Genomic DNA, 14,724 nt, shown 5'->3' on the forward strand with positions numbered 1-14,724 from the left:
CTCCAAGCCACTACTTGATTAACGGGCCGATGAACATCAGAGGAGAGAACAGCATTTTGGTGAAATATCTGCGCTGACTTGAAGGGACTCCACTATGGGTGAATTCCTCGACTGCTAAAGCTGCTATTCTGGGCTGTGTCTGCCCGAGTTGGTCACCTGTGGACTGAAGTTCTGTGTGGTTTGGATCGATCGGGTTCATCACACAAGCCAGAGTCAACCATGACGCACATGCTTTTGGAAGTGAGAGAGGTAAATTCTGTGGACGGCATCTAAACTACTTTCTGCAAGTGTTTGTGGCATCTTTCAAAGTATTCCAATGCATTTCTGCTATTTCTAGGAAAAGACAATGCAAATGAAATGTTGCAGGAGATGGTATATTGGTGTGCAGCGCTGTATCTTTCTTGACAGCAACACTGGTTGACTACATATCTAGCAGTGGCTTTAAAGCTGCACTCATCAATACGTTTGCAGTAGTACATCACATGAGCTTGTGTAATGTCAAAAGGGTTGCTGGTGGTGACAAACCAGCAGAAAATGATCAACACAACTGTGTATTTTAGCTTTTTAAAGAAAAAAATAACTTGTGTTGTTGTGACCACCCCCTATATGTTCAGGACTGATTTTGCTTTTCGCTGCTGCAGCAGGTAGCTTTAATTTTATGTTAAAACGCTCTAACAAACCCGCTACAAACACCACACAGATGTTAGCAATAAGTCGGTGAACACAGTAGAGTATTCAACGACTTAAGTGACAGATATTTTCTGTTATTGGAGGCAAAGCAACTGAAAATCCAATGGATAAATTGGATTTCCAGCAAGATGTGTGTTTGCTTGCATACCTGTATTACTCATGTTGTGTGGATATACAGTGGATATTATTGAATTTGAAGATTTGGTTGAAGGTCATTGTACATCCCTAAATGTGCAACAGCAGTGCAATGTCCTTGAAAGTGATGGAAACAGGATGTATCCATATGTGTGTGTCTTATCCACATATTTCAAGTCTGCTTCCACAGTTGCAGTATAGGGACATGTCTTCCTTACGAGGACAAAAAGCTAGTCTGTCAGTAACGGCATTTTCAGGTGAATATACATTTTAAGGGTCTGGATTAGGAGAGTAATCAAGGTAAGAAGCAGAGGTTCCAGGCTCAGGAAATAAATGTAGGTCAATGTAATGAGGTGATAGAAGCGATGTGCTTCTGTGTTTTTTACTTTGTTCTTTGGAGACACTTCATAGTGAGAAAGACTATTCCAAATTAATGCAAATGTTGCTACTGTATGTATCTCCTCCATGAAGAAATAGGGAACATTTTCTACCAATAGGTTCACAGAAATGGCTTTTTACAGAGAAATATGTGAAAGTTTAACCCGTTTACTGCCTCCAAAGGGCCTAAAAAGAGAAACAGATGCTGCTTTAACCCTCTGAACCCTGAAACTAGCCGGTGGGTATGAAAGGCATGTTGTCAAAATGACACCAGTTATCAAAGTCAGATAGCATAACCCAAAGTCAGTAGGTGGGTTTTCATCTGCCCGACAATCCTTGAATGAATCATCTTTGATGTGTCATTTCATCCACGAAATTAACCAAATCAAAGCTTTAAATCATGCCGTTTCAATGAAATCTATTGTCTTATTTTAGAATTTGCCAACAATAAATAGTTGGCTCTAAACTAATTCTGTAAAAACTGAAAAACTTTGCTCTCTTCAGCACAAATGTGAAGTCGTTACTCAGTTCTGACTCACAATCACATGACTGAAATTCAGGGACATTTTGGTTGAGTTGGGCTGAACTGCAGACTGTGTTGACTAGACAGGACGTAAGTATAGAAGCTTAAAATGTAAGAAATTCAAAATGTAAGTAGTGAAATATCTACAGCATGTGGACCCCATGTCTATCAGAAAAAAACTCTGACAACTTGAAGAAATGTTGCACGTAATGATAGCAGGTTTTAAAGGTTTTGTAAAATAAACAAGTACAGAAATTTAACTTAATTTTTTTAAAGATAATGTCTGGCATTTTAACTGGCATACTGCACAGGAGAAATTTCTGACTTGTACTTCTAACCACACTTCTGCTGTTGCCTTAGAGGCAGGACTCTATATTTCAGTGAAAATTGAGTCCACAGTCGGTCAAAATATGTCAGGAGCAAAAAAACAACACCCAGAAACAGGTTGGGATTCAGAGGGTTCAATCAAAGCTGCCTTTACTGTCTGCATAAGTAACAAATTTTAGTCAACTCCTACCAACCAGAGATGTAAACATTTTGCTAAATGGGGTAATGAGTTCAGACCTCGTTACTGTATGCTTGTGTGAAACTGGACCAACACAGGAGGTACAGTACTTGACTGGCGTGATGGAGGCCTGTTGCAGGTCGGGTTTCTCTAGACACCTGGAGCCCCTTAAATGTGTGTTGCCCTGGGTGATGTGTGGTGTCAGTCAATGGCCCACGAGGAGTGCTATCTCTTTCAGGAGCCTAACTGCCACTTTGTGGCTGCGTAACAGGATCCTGCACCATAGTGGATAGACTGGGACAATGGAGCGCCCTCTCGGGTGATGGTCTCCGTGCCAGATAGACTTTCCTGTTCAAATGTGATGTTTACTGTATATTTGTTTCTTCCCTCCAGACACTTGGCTGAGTTTTGTTCATCTGTGTTGACATCATTGCCTTGTATTGTAATTTTAATCAGTCGCTGCACTGACAGGTTGAAGTCAGATGTGTTGATAAGAAAACCAACCCTTTGCCTTGTGGCTCTTTGCTTTTGCAAAATTGCCTGTCCTCATACATCACAGGGTTGTTTTCCTGCCCGACGCGTGCTCAGCAGAGGTCACATTTCCTTTGAATGACAGAAAAAATCTCTGCTCTGCGATCGATGCCCAGCCAAACATTCGATAACACAGATGCGCACAGAACCATGAGTGCCAACAGCAAGCCAGAGTATCCGAGACAGACCTCACTGCTCGACATCCTGCAGTGGTGTTTTTAAGTGCTTCTCAGACAAAGCAGCTGGTTTTTGAGAATGATAACCCTAAAAAAATTCAGCTTTTAATTTTGCTATTTTAGGTTACCATGTTGCGCCAGAATTTAGAACAAGTTGCTGAAAAAGATGCTTTGAAAGGGTTTTGTTATGTGTTTAAAGGCCTCCACTTTCAAACTCACCATTATTTTGGATTGTTTAGATTTTTTTTAGGGTACCTTAACCAAAGGTGCTTCATAAAAATGATCAAATTAAAGCTTAAAGTTTACAGAGTAAGTTGTAGTATTGCCAGAGAACAGTTTTCTGCAAACCTTTCAGTCATGAGGCCTGACTGTATGTAGTATTTTGGTAAAAAGGACGCAATATTAGACATTTAGGTAAGTTTTTAATACATCGTGATTCGGTTGGCAAGATTAAGAGGTCCTCGGTAATGTTAAAGAAGTGCAGCTTTTCACAACCGTCCAGGTCTCTGTGACGTAAAGTTGAAACTGAAGTTCACACATTTTATATCATAAATCATGAAAAACAATTCAACGTGTTAATGCAAGCATGTTGTATTTGGTCAGACCACTCACGCACGCACACACGCACAAATACATATTTAGAATGAGATTTGCTTCCTTTGTTGCACACTCACTACATAATTGATGGTTTCCTATTGAAGGAAGCAGAGACTGTAATCTATCAGAGTTTCCTGTGTTCCCTTCAATAAAACCAGATGTTAAGTTCAGTCCAGAAAAGGTACTGGGCCACACAAGACCTCTAGGGTAGGTAACTTTTTTACAGTTTTTTTTTTTTTTTCCTGTATTCTAATGATTACGTGTTCACATCGCTCTTTCAGGACATGATTTATTGTGACATTTTCGCTATGAATTTCTGCTGGATCAACAGATCATCAGCTTGTTTAAGTGGAAAATGAGCTGTCAGTGTCAGTTACTATGACTCGGTGACAGCTCAGCTTGGCAGGAGTGAGAGCCAAAACTACTGAAGCATAATACTGGATGTCTCTTTCATAGCACCATAATTAAAGTGTATTGCATTGCGGATTATTTTACCGGGCACAAATTCACTTGTGTATTAAGTAGCACAACATATCCTGTGTTTATGCATATTATAATGAATGTTGTTACGAGTGCTGGATTTGATTTGGTGGAGCTTCTTTTTGTGTCAGTTATTGTTGAAACCTGCACGGAATAAGAGATAAAATTAAAAAAAAAAAAAAAAAGTGAGCATCTAGTGTAGGTGGACCATTTGGTGTTCACTTTGTCCTTGTGTTGACTGATGGGTCTTCAGAGAACACAAAAGCCGATTAGATAGTGGTGGCTGAATTTAGATTTGTCATGAGCATAGAGGATGTAGCCAAGGCCGCTAACAGCACTGACTGGATGTCACAGATATAAGAATGAAAAGGCAGGAAATCATCATCCAGTGGGACGTATACATCCCACAGCAGGTTGTCCAGAAATGTGAACATGTGCATGTATGTCTTCTTCACCGGTGACAACCTCAACAAAAAAAACAGATAACTGTTGAGGAAAAAATAACACAAAGGAAAAAGGTGGGTCCAGCCTGGACAGAGGGAGTAACAACAACATGCTATCCCTAGATTCCACTTAGTTGTCTTGCTGTCTTGTAATGCCACTGGTGCGTTTCTGCTTGGGCACAGAGCCTGGAGGAGCGGTGTAACCGGATCCTGAGGAACATGGAGGCCTCCCTGACAGCCAGGGATCGTGTGGGCATCCAGGATTTTGTTCTCTTGGACCCCCACACGAGTGAAAGTGCCTTCCTGGACAACCTGAGGAAACGCTTCCATGAGAATCTCATTTACGTGAGTCTTTCCTGTGTGGTGTCATTTTGGATGCCCTGGCTTTTTCTCTTACTCTAATTAAACATCATGCCCTCAACCTTCAACCTGACAATGTCCTAATGTCGCGCTGCCTTCTGCTGAATCTGGCACCTTGTGGTTGCTGAAACAGCAGCTCTGGTTCTTTTCATTTGCAGAGTAAGCACTCTGAAGGTCACCACTGTCCACTGGGTCATGACAAGTGATTAACTAAACTTATTGCTTTTGATAAGGAACAAAATTGCTTATCAGTGGAATGATGCATGGACAACACATTGCCATCTTTTAATGTCCAGTAATGTTGCAGAGCTTGAGTTCTTCTCTTTGTCTTCCTGCAGACCTACATTGGGACTCTCCTGGTGTCAGTTAACCCTTATAAAGACTTAGACATCTACAGCAAGAAGCAAATGGACACTTACATGGGAGTTAACTTCTTTGAGCTGCCACCTCATATGTAAGTTTTGGAATGTGTGTCAGCATAGATTTCAGTGAGCAATAAATCCATCTGTAAGTTATTCGCTCCATGTGGAACAGTTTCAGCACAGACCAATGAAAGGTTTGCAGACATTAATGCTTCCCTGAGGATGAGCCGTACTGTGTTTGGTGATCTCCTGACTTTATCTCTATGGGTTGATATTTCATTGGCATTCCAACTGAAAAAAAATATTCTAAGCTTCCTTGGTAATTACTTAATGAAAAGCCATTAAACTGAGCTCAGACAAGATGAATTGTTGTCACTCACTGTGTATGTAATCACTTGATTTAAACTTTGGTTCATCACAAAGTAACTGTAAAACTACCAAGACTAATCAGCCTCAGCTAGTTTTTTTTAGCAAATGTTAGCAAGACAATATGGTGTTACTGATATATTCAGCTTTGAATCGAATTATGTTCCATTCAGTTGTAAGATAATTAAAGACCAGAAGTGATTTCAGTAGTTTCAGTTTACGCTGTTACTCTACTTCCAGTTACGCGCTGGCGGACAACGTCTTCCGCACCATGCAGTCTGAATTCAACAACCACTTCATCCTCATCTCAGGGGAGAGTGGGTCCGGAAAGACAGAGGCCTCCAAAAAAATCCTTCAGTTCTACGCTGTCAGCTGCCCAAGTACCAAACTCCTGAACAATGTTCGGGACAGACTGCTTCTCTCCAATCCAGTGCTTGAGGTCAGTGACATCTGCGCTATGTAAGTAGAGAAAAGCACAATTTTAAGATTCGGTACTTTACTACTTTTTTTTCTTTTGTTAGGCTTTCGGAAATGCCAAAACCCTAAAGAATGACAACTCAAGCCGCTTTGGGAAATACATGGACATCCAATTCGACCACCAGGTAAAGTGAAACATCTTAAATTTTCCTGCAAATGGCAAAGTCAGAGTAGCACAACACAACACAGCACTGATGACCTCAAGGTCAATGTGAAGCCCTGACTAGAGATGAAGGGTTACCTTTCTGCTTCAGGGTGGTGCAGTTGGTGGTCACATCCTCAGTTACCTGCTGGAGAAATCCCGTGTGGTCCACCAGAACCACGGGGAGAGAAACTTCCACATCTTCTATCAGCTGGTGGAAGGAGGAGAGGAAGATTTGCTCCGCTGGCTCGGCCTAGAGAGGAACTGCAAGAACTACCGTTATCTGGTGCAGGTCAGAGGGGGGGTAAAAAACATTTTATTCATCCAGTGCACAAAAAAAGAGAGTCTTTACTCAGACTTTTTATTCTGTCCTCAGGGGGATTGTGCCAAAGTTAGCTCTATCAATGATAAAAGCGATTGGAAGATGGTGCGGAAAGCCCTTTCTGTCATCGAGTTCAGTGAGAGCGATGTTGAGGTGAGGTAGCGCAGTAAATCTTTACACACTGAAACTGGACAAAACTTTATATATAACTATGCTCGATGGATTTTAATCATAATTCACATGCTGTTTTTCTCTGGTCTTGATGCAGCACCTGTTTGGAATTATTGCGAGTGTGCTCCACTTGGGAAATATCAAGTTTGACGCAGATGCTCGAGGATACGCCGCTCTCAACAACAACCAGGAGATGCACTGGGTGTCAAAGGTAAAATCCATAGAAACATTTTGTCTGTCTTCATGCAAGTCTTTGATGATTACCACAAAGGCATTTGATGCCACATGTGTGGTTTTGCTTTGCCTTTGCTGTTTAGTTGTTGGGGATTCCTAATCAGGTGCTACAACAGGGCTTAACCCACAGAAAGATTGAAGCCAAAGCAGAGGAGGTGACTTCATACTTTAAAGTATAAAACAAATCTAACTTGTATATAATGTTAATTTGCAACTAACAATCTACATTATTCTGACGTTAAAGGTGCTCAGTCCCTTCTCTGTGGACCATGCAGTATACGCCAGGGATGCCCTTGCCAAAGCCATCTACGGCCGCACTTTCAACTGGCTGGTCAACAAGATCAATGAATCACTAGTTAACAAGGTGAGCAACAAAGCAGTCCTGTCTTCTCTTAATCTTACCTTGTTAGGGGGAGAACATGAGGCTACCAAGGGTTGCTTAGCAAACCTGAGGCAGTCATTTGTTTGGTTGGGAGACTAAAAACACCCAAACAGCCATTTTGTTGGCTTTGGCCTGATTTTCTCTTCAGTGCAATTTTATTAAAGTACCATCAACATATGAGCTTGAATTTCTCCAAAGAGGCTGACATGTACAGGACCAACCCATGTCTAATCTAAAAAGAAAACCCAAATCCTGATATCTGTGTGTATTATGTGTAGGATTCCTCAAGAAAGATGGTGATTGGTCTGCTGGACATCTACGGGTTTGAGGTTTTCAGCGTGAACAGGTGAGATCATGCCCAGATAAACTGAATATCTCACTGTGAAATGAAAAGTTTGATACTGACAGCACCTGTGATTCTTTTTTTTTTTTTTTAGCTTTGAACAGTTTTGCATCAACTACTGCAACGAGAAGCTGCAGCAGCTTTTCATCGAGCTGACCCTCAAATCAGAGCAGGAGGAGTACGAGATGGAAGGGATCGAAGTAATACACTATAATTCTATGTACCTGTGGCGAAAAATGCAACCAATGCATAACTTAATATGCAACACAAAACCCAGCAACATAATCCACTATTGCTGTTCTCATTTTTTTGTACAGTGGGAACCAGTGCCATATTTCAACAACAAGATAATCTGCGATCTTGTGGAGGAGAAATTCAGAGGAATCATCTCTTTATTGGTAAAGATGTAAATATGCTTTCAAAGACAACTGACAAATAATCCAGTCACAAATCTAAACTGTGGCTCAATTCTTGATGCTTTTCTGGTATAGGATGAAGAATGTTTACGCCCTGGAGAGGCAACTGATCTCACCTTCCTGGAAAAGATGGAGGAAAAGATTGGTGGTCACCCTCATTTTGTCACGTGAGTCTTGTGATTTGATTTGACAGGAAATACACGGTGAAGAAACTGGTCAAAAAAAAAAAAAAATGCCAGCAATAAAACCATCATCTCCCATTATTATAAAGGTTGATAATTTAGCGTTCCTCTTCTTGCAGACATAAACTTGCAGACCAAAAGACGAGGAAAACACTGAATAGAGGAGACTTCCGCCTCTTGCACTACGCCGGGGAGGTTACATACTGTGTTGTTGGTAAGAGTTCCCTTTTGTAATGCCATTAAATTAGCCGAGAAAATGTAGTCCAATAATACAAATAGACTAATAAAGGCAGAAAACTTACTCAACAATGCCACTTACACTGAGATTTCTATACACCATCAGTTAAAATTAGAGAAACCAGACCAAGTAAGGCCGCTGCTTAGCATATAGAATTGAGGAAGAATGTGTTTTATTGATGAAGAAGGTGTTGTGAAGGAACACATCATTTCTCTCTCCTAAAGCTTCTCATTGTTCTTTAAACTTTCAGGATTCTTGGACAAAAACAATGATCTCTTGTATCGAAATGGGAAAGAGGTATTTTATTTCATTTCTCTCAATTAAGCTGGCTAGTGTTTCCTTGAACACAAATATATTGTATTCATTATATTACATAAATGCAACTAATATTCTCCACTCCTATTAAACACAATGGAATAGATCTAAAAGGATATCTCTGTACATACCTCTTTCAGTCTATAGTCTGACTTGTTGGGTGCTTACAGTTTTCTTGTTGTCCTTAAGGTCATGCGACAGTCCAAGAATGCCATCATCAAACACTGTTTTCCTTCGACTGAACCGGACAGCAAGAGGAGACCTGAAACTGTAAGAAATCATCCAGATGATGGAGCTCAGTGTTGCTCTGAATTCATGTCATCATATATCTGCCGGTGTCTTCTAAGGTGATCACTCAGTTCAAGAGCAGCCTGGTGGGTTTGACTGAGATCCTGATGTCCAAAGAGCCCTGGTACGTCCGCTGCATTAAACCCAATGAAGCCAAGCAGCCAGGTGAGGCTTCTGCTAAATGCCTCAGAGCCTTGAACAAGCTCATACTTTACGCTGTAAGTTCAGATTTGATCTCTGATCTTTTATTGTCGTGTTGTCTCCTGCAGGACACTTTAACGATGTGTTGGTGAGACATCAGGTGAAGTATCTGGGCCTCATGGAGCACCTGAGGGTCAGGCGTGCTGGGTTTGCTTACCGCCGCAAATATGAGGTCTTTCTCCAGAGGTAGCTGAGCACACACTGGCACACTGTTCTAGTTTTCACCAAATTGCATATCAAGTTAATCTTCTTTGCACAGAAGACATTTCATGTGCTCTTTTAACACGCTGCGACCGCTGTTCTTCTCCTGTGCTCAGGTATAAGCCTCTGTGCCCAGACACATGGCCCAACTGGAAGGGTACTGCAGCTGAAGGTGTGCAGCTCCTGATTAAACACCTGGGCTACAAACCTGATGAATACAAGATGGGCAGGTAGGCAGATGTTAATGGATCTGTGTGTCAATGAGGCAAGCTGACTTTCCTGAAAACTTTTTTCTCTCTCTCTGTTTGCATCTTCATCTCAAGGACTAAAATTTTTATCCGCCACCCTCGAACTCTGTTTGCAACAGAAGATGCCTTTCAGGTCTGCAAGCATAAGCTAGGTGAGATATGACTCGATGAATATAGTTGTAATGCTGCAGTAGACATCAAAAACCTCTTGCACTTGAAGCTGTTGCCTGTCTTTGCTACAGCAACGAGGATTCAGGCCAAGTATAAAGGCTTCAGGGTGAAAGAAGACTACCTGAAACAGAGAGAGGCTGGTGAGCGATGACGTTGGTTTAAGAGCACAAACTAATTCCTCTGCAATGACTGGACTAGTTAATAAACTCACTGATCAAGCTAACAGTCCATATGAGCAACATGTCTTATTAATGAAGTGTCATAAACTAAAGCCAATCTTATCCAAATAGCCACCAAGATTGAGAACTGCTGGAGAGGTCTGATGGCCAGGAAGGAACGTGAGAAGAGGGCATGGGCTGTCAAAGTCATCAAGAAGTAAGTTAACACAATGAGATGAGAGTGATTGTTTAAAAACCTGATATTGTGCTTTGTTTGGTTTTTCATTGACCTTTAGTGTGTTATACAATGCCATAGTTAAGTATTCATCCTCCACCTTTACCGGTTTTCAGCACTGAATCATGGTCAATGCAATTTGGCTTTTTTTCTACAAGGTAATGCCAATGAAATAAAAATCTAAAATTTCAAATAATTGACAGCATAAGTATTAGACATACTATATACTAGACATACTATACCATATAAGTAGTAGACATACTGTACCTTTGGCTGCAGTTGATGCTCACTGAGCCTGTTTGGAAATGTCTCAATCAGCCTTGCACATCTGGACACTGCAATTTTACCCCATTCTTCTTGGCTCAATCTCTATGGGAGTTGTGGGCAAACAGCCCTTTTCAAGTCCAACCACAAATACTCAATTGGATTGAGGTCTGGGCTCTGACTTGGCCACTCTGCAACATTTTAAATTGGGCCATTGTCTTACTGGAAAACAAATCTTTTTCCAAGTCACAGTTCTCTTGCAGACTGCATCAGGTTGTCCTTCAGGAGTTCCCTATACTTTGCTGCATTCATGTGACCCTCCACCTTTACAGTTCCTCCAGGGCCTGCTGCCAAGAAGCAGCTTCACATCATGATGCTGCCACCACCATGCCCCACAGCGGGAGTGGTGTGTTTGTGATGGTGTGCAGTGTTTGGTGTCCACCAAACATAGCGTTTAGTCTGATGGCCAAAAGGCTCCATTTTTGTCTCATTAGACCAAAGAATTTTCCTCCAGTTGACTTCAGAGTCTCCTACATGCCTCCACAAGATACTTATTTTTGCCCCTTTCCCAAAAAGCTCTGGCTGTTGAAGAACCCCAGTAGCAGTCATGTATGCACAGTCTCTCCCATCTCAGTCGCTGTAACTCCTCCAGAGGAGTCATAGGTGTCTTGGTGGCGTCCCTCACTCGTGTCTTTCTTGCTCTGTCACTCAGTTTTTGAGGACGTCCGGCTTTAGGCAGGTTTACACCACATACCATACACTTTCCATTTTAAACTTTTCATCACGAGAGTTAGAAAAGGCTGCTGTAGTAGTGTACAGTGAGAAAATGTATGCTTTTTCAACAGCATGTAAACTTATTCTAATAAACTCAGAAAATAAAATTACGGGCGCCCGTATAGCTCACCTGGTTGAGCGGGCGACCCATGAACAGGGGCCACAGTCCCCGACGCAGCGGTTGTGAGTTCGAATCCCGCTCACGACCCTTTGCTGCAGGTCTCTCCCTCACTCTTCTCCCCCCTTTCCTGTCTCTCTCCACTGCGCTAAATAAAGGCAAAAGCCCCAAAAAAAATAAAAAAATAAAATAAAATTACAAACTTGTTAATGTACCTACAATAGGATCTTTATTGTGATGGAAGCAAGCAGTTTAACAAAGCACTTCTTGTTTTAGGTTCATTAAAGGATTCATGACCAGAAATCAACCCGCCTGCAATGACAACAGCGAGTACCTGGCCTATGTGAGGCAGAACTACCTCACACGGCTAAAGGAAAACCTTCCCAAAACAGTCCTGGAGAAAGACTCTTGGCTCACCCCTCCTCCTATTATGCAGGAGGTGAGTGATGCATTAGTTTCACAAACTGCTTAAGTTCCAAAAGGCTGTGTACATTAGGACATAGGTTGGCAGTTTTGGTAATGCTGCTTCCTGTACAAATGTCAAATCAAACCACTGATGGAAAACTGCTTTTTGTAGTTCGCCCAGCTCTTGAAGAAGATCTACATTCGGCACATAGTACGAAAGTATGTCAGAGGAATCACTCCCCAAAGGAAAGCACAGGTAAAATCCGTGGTCTTTCTGCTGTAACTTTGCCATGATTGTCTGCACCAATGACGCAAATATGCATGTATAAGGTTTGCGGCATTTTGAGTTAAAGTTTTAGAAGCAGTTGAGCCCAACAAGTTTACTTACAGTATTGCAATACTCTCTGTTTTATTATATTTTTTCTGTTTCCAGATGCTTTTAAAAGTACAAACAAGCTCCATGTTCAAAGGAAAAAAAGAAAACTACCCCTTCAGTGTGTGCAGACCATTTGTGGATACCAGGATCTGTAAGACTACAGCACTATTTTCCTGACACTTGGTTTACTCATACAGTAGATTTGTATTGATTTTGTATGCTCAACAGAATGTATTACAGAAATATGTTACAGCTAAATGATGTTGTACCATACGTTTGCAATTGGCCTCAGTGATCTGTTAATAAAGACATTATCATTTTGTTAATTTAATCTTCTCTCATTGATCCTTAATAATGTTATTGGTATTTGATCAAGCTGCAGGAGACATAAACATCAAAGTCCTCCAGATGATTCAACATGAGCACATCAAGGTAAACTAGCATTACAGTTCACCTGTCGTCTTTGTCTTGCTTTTGTCTTCTCTGACATTCATGTCTGTCCTCCACAGTACAGCGTACCGGTGGTGAAGTACGACAGAAACGGGTTCAGGCCTCGTCTCCGGCAGCTCATCTTCACCCAGGAAGCTGCCTACCTGGTTGAAGAGGCCAAGATCAAGCAGCGGATAGATTACAGCTCTCTGAGAGGTGACGATCGAGACAATTAGGCAAAGAAAGCATCAATATCTATAGAGAGAACACTGAATAGTCACTTAAAACTCACTGTTATAGACACATGCTTTAGTGTTATGGTGTTATTTACATACGTGTGGTTTAATTGTGTCCATTTGTTTTCTCCTAGGTGTGTCGGTCAGCAACTTGAGTGACAACTTCCTGATCCTCCATGTTACATGTGATGATATCAAGAAAAAGGTAGATTTAGTACCTCACTGGTGTGTATAGATATCTTTAAAGCGGCAGAATTAGGAATGTTACAAAGATTTGATTTGAAAGGTGAAACTGCTGATGCCCTCTTTTCTTTTGAAACAGACGTCAGGATAACACAGACTGCCGGTGTAGTATTGCATATGGACCCCCTTGAATATGGACCCTCCCTATAAAATATGGACCCCCCACAAAAATGTGCATAAAATTTAGAGTTAGGATTAGGGTTTAGGGCTAGGGTTGAGGGTTAGGGTCCAGGCTGGGCAACATTGCGATAATAGCAATTGCCAGCCTTCTCTCCACACCTACATGGACATTCTCACCTTTCGGACAGAGGTATCGCTGGCAGTGCTACGCTCCAGATTTTCCATGAATATATTTTGGTTCTCTTGACAATTACTGCACAAAAAGGATGTGGTTCATTGTCAGTGGCTTTATCCACCAGACCAACCCAAGTTTGAAACAATACAATCCCGCAAAGATAATCAAAATGAGTTTGGACCATTTTCTTAACACTACCAGTTCTGTTTCTATCAGAAGTCTTACAGAATAACTTTAAAAGCCATGTTTTTAATGTGTTTATCGGCACTGTAGGGAAGACTTTACACTTGATGTTCATTGTCATCCACCAGATAGATTCGTTTGGTAAAATCTTCATATCTAACAGCTAAAGGACTGATGTTGTTTGTTCTCTCAGGGGGATCTGGTTCTGCAGTGTGACTACCTGTTTGAAGCCTTGACCAAGCTGAGTGTTATCACGAACAATCAGAACTGCATCAAAGTGGTCCAGGGCAGGTAAAGAATGTGGATTATTTGTGTTATTTTAAATAGAAATGTAAATGATATAAAACACAAATCACCTCAGTTCAATATGGATTTGTTTTTTTTGATGTGCAGTGTGCGATTTGACATCCAGCCCGGCAGAGAGGGCTTTGTTGACTTCAAAAGTGGTCAGGAGTCCATGGTCTACAGGGCAAAGAATGGCCACTTGACAGTGGTGAGTTTAGAGTTTAACATCATAAACATGTAAATGAAGGTAATATGAAGTCAACTGACAGAGCACTCTGTGTTTTGTAGGAATCAACAAGAACCAAATCCAGATGAAGATGCCAGCTCTTTGGCATAATGGTGCTTCTCGAAGTCTGAGCAAATCTTGAATCAACAGCCATGCTTGCTCTGTAATCCTGCTCTGTGGCTGTTTCCAATGACGTCTGTTTTTGTGTCAGCTGATTTTTACTTTTGAATCTTTATGACAATGTTATGCAACTAGGTATATGCTTTTATTACACAAGTACTGCCAACACTTTACTCATACTCATCGCAGAGCAAAGCCAGAATATCAGCAGCCCTGCTTGTTGTTAATATTTACAATTTAAATCATCTATCTGTAAAGTGCAGATTTAGATTAGTATAAATGGAAGCCCTTGTAATCTTATTTAGATAAAAACAGTAAAGAAATACATGTGTGTGAAGCCATGACTGTAACATTTATAATACCTCAGCTGTGCTGCACCTTTATATTAAAATACTAAACTACAAAGGACTAGCTTGTACATTTTTTGGAAGTCTGTTCAGTGCAACCACAAGACAAAACACATCAGCAGGATGCTGAAGGGTCTCATCACTATGTTCTAT

At 41.1% G+C, this 14,724-nt stretch overlaps 1 protein-coding gene across 1 annotated transcript; it reads left to right on the forward strand.

Annotated features, from left to right (window-relative positions):
- LOC103374943 (unconventional myosin-Ih-like) lies at window positions 1-14,629 on the forward strand. The gene is made up of 32 exons (XM_008305103.1): window positions 1-249; window positions 4,642-4,803; window positions 5,157-5,272; window positions 5,787-5,985; window positions 6,068-6,148; window positions 6,278-6,457; window positions 6,542-6,640; window positions 6,756-6,869; window positions 6,976-7,047; window positions 7,137-7,256; window positions 7,553-7,620; window positions 7,712-7,817; window positions 7,935-8,015; window positions 8,109-8,200; window positions 8,335-8,429; window positions 8,704-8,750; window positions 8,958-9,038; window positions 9,116-9,221; window positions 9,326-9,443; window positions 9,575-9,688; window positions 9,782-9,858; window positions 9,949-10,017; window positions 10,168-10,252; window positions 11,703-11,865; window positions 12,004-12,087; window positions 12,265-12,358; window positions 12,584-12,639; window positions 12,717-12,852; window positions 13,007-13,077; window positions 13,787-13,884; window positions 13,987-14,086; window positions 14,167-14,629. Exons 1-32 carry the CDS (start codon window positions 220-222, stop codon window positions 14,191-14,193), a joined length of 3,141 nt encoding a protein of 1,046 aa, XP_008303325.1. The 5' UTR covers window positions 1-219; the 3' UTR covers window positions 14,194-14,629.
- The last annotated feature ends 95 nt before the right edge of the window (window positions 14,630-14,724 follow it).

The sequence above is a fragment of the Stegastes partitus genome, unplaced genomic scaffold (assembly GCF_000690725.1).
Source record: "Stegastes partitus isolate 25-593 unplaced genomic scaffold, Stegastes_partitus-1.0.2 Scaffold2410, whole genome shotgun sequence".
In the NCBI taxonomy this organism is placed as follows: domain Eukaryota; kingdom Metazoa; phylum Chordata; class Actinopteri; family Pomacentridae; genus Stegastes; species Stegastes partitus.

Bases quoted from the DNA above. Each gene is read 5' to 3' on its own strand.
- LOC103374943 (XM_008305103.1), top strand. From the start codon at position 220: ATGACGCACATGCTTTTGGAAGTGAGAGAG. The intron at 9,444-9,574 runs GTAGCTGAGCAC...TCCTGTGCTCAG, and splicing joins TATGAGGTCTTTCTCCAGAG to GTATAAGCCTCTGTGCCCAG. The intron at 11,866-12,003 runs GTGAGTGATGCA...TGCTTTTTGTAG, and splicing joins CTCCTCCTATTATGCAGGAG to TTCGCCCAGCTCTTGAAGAA.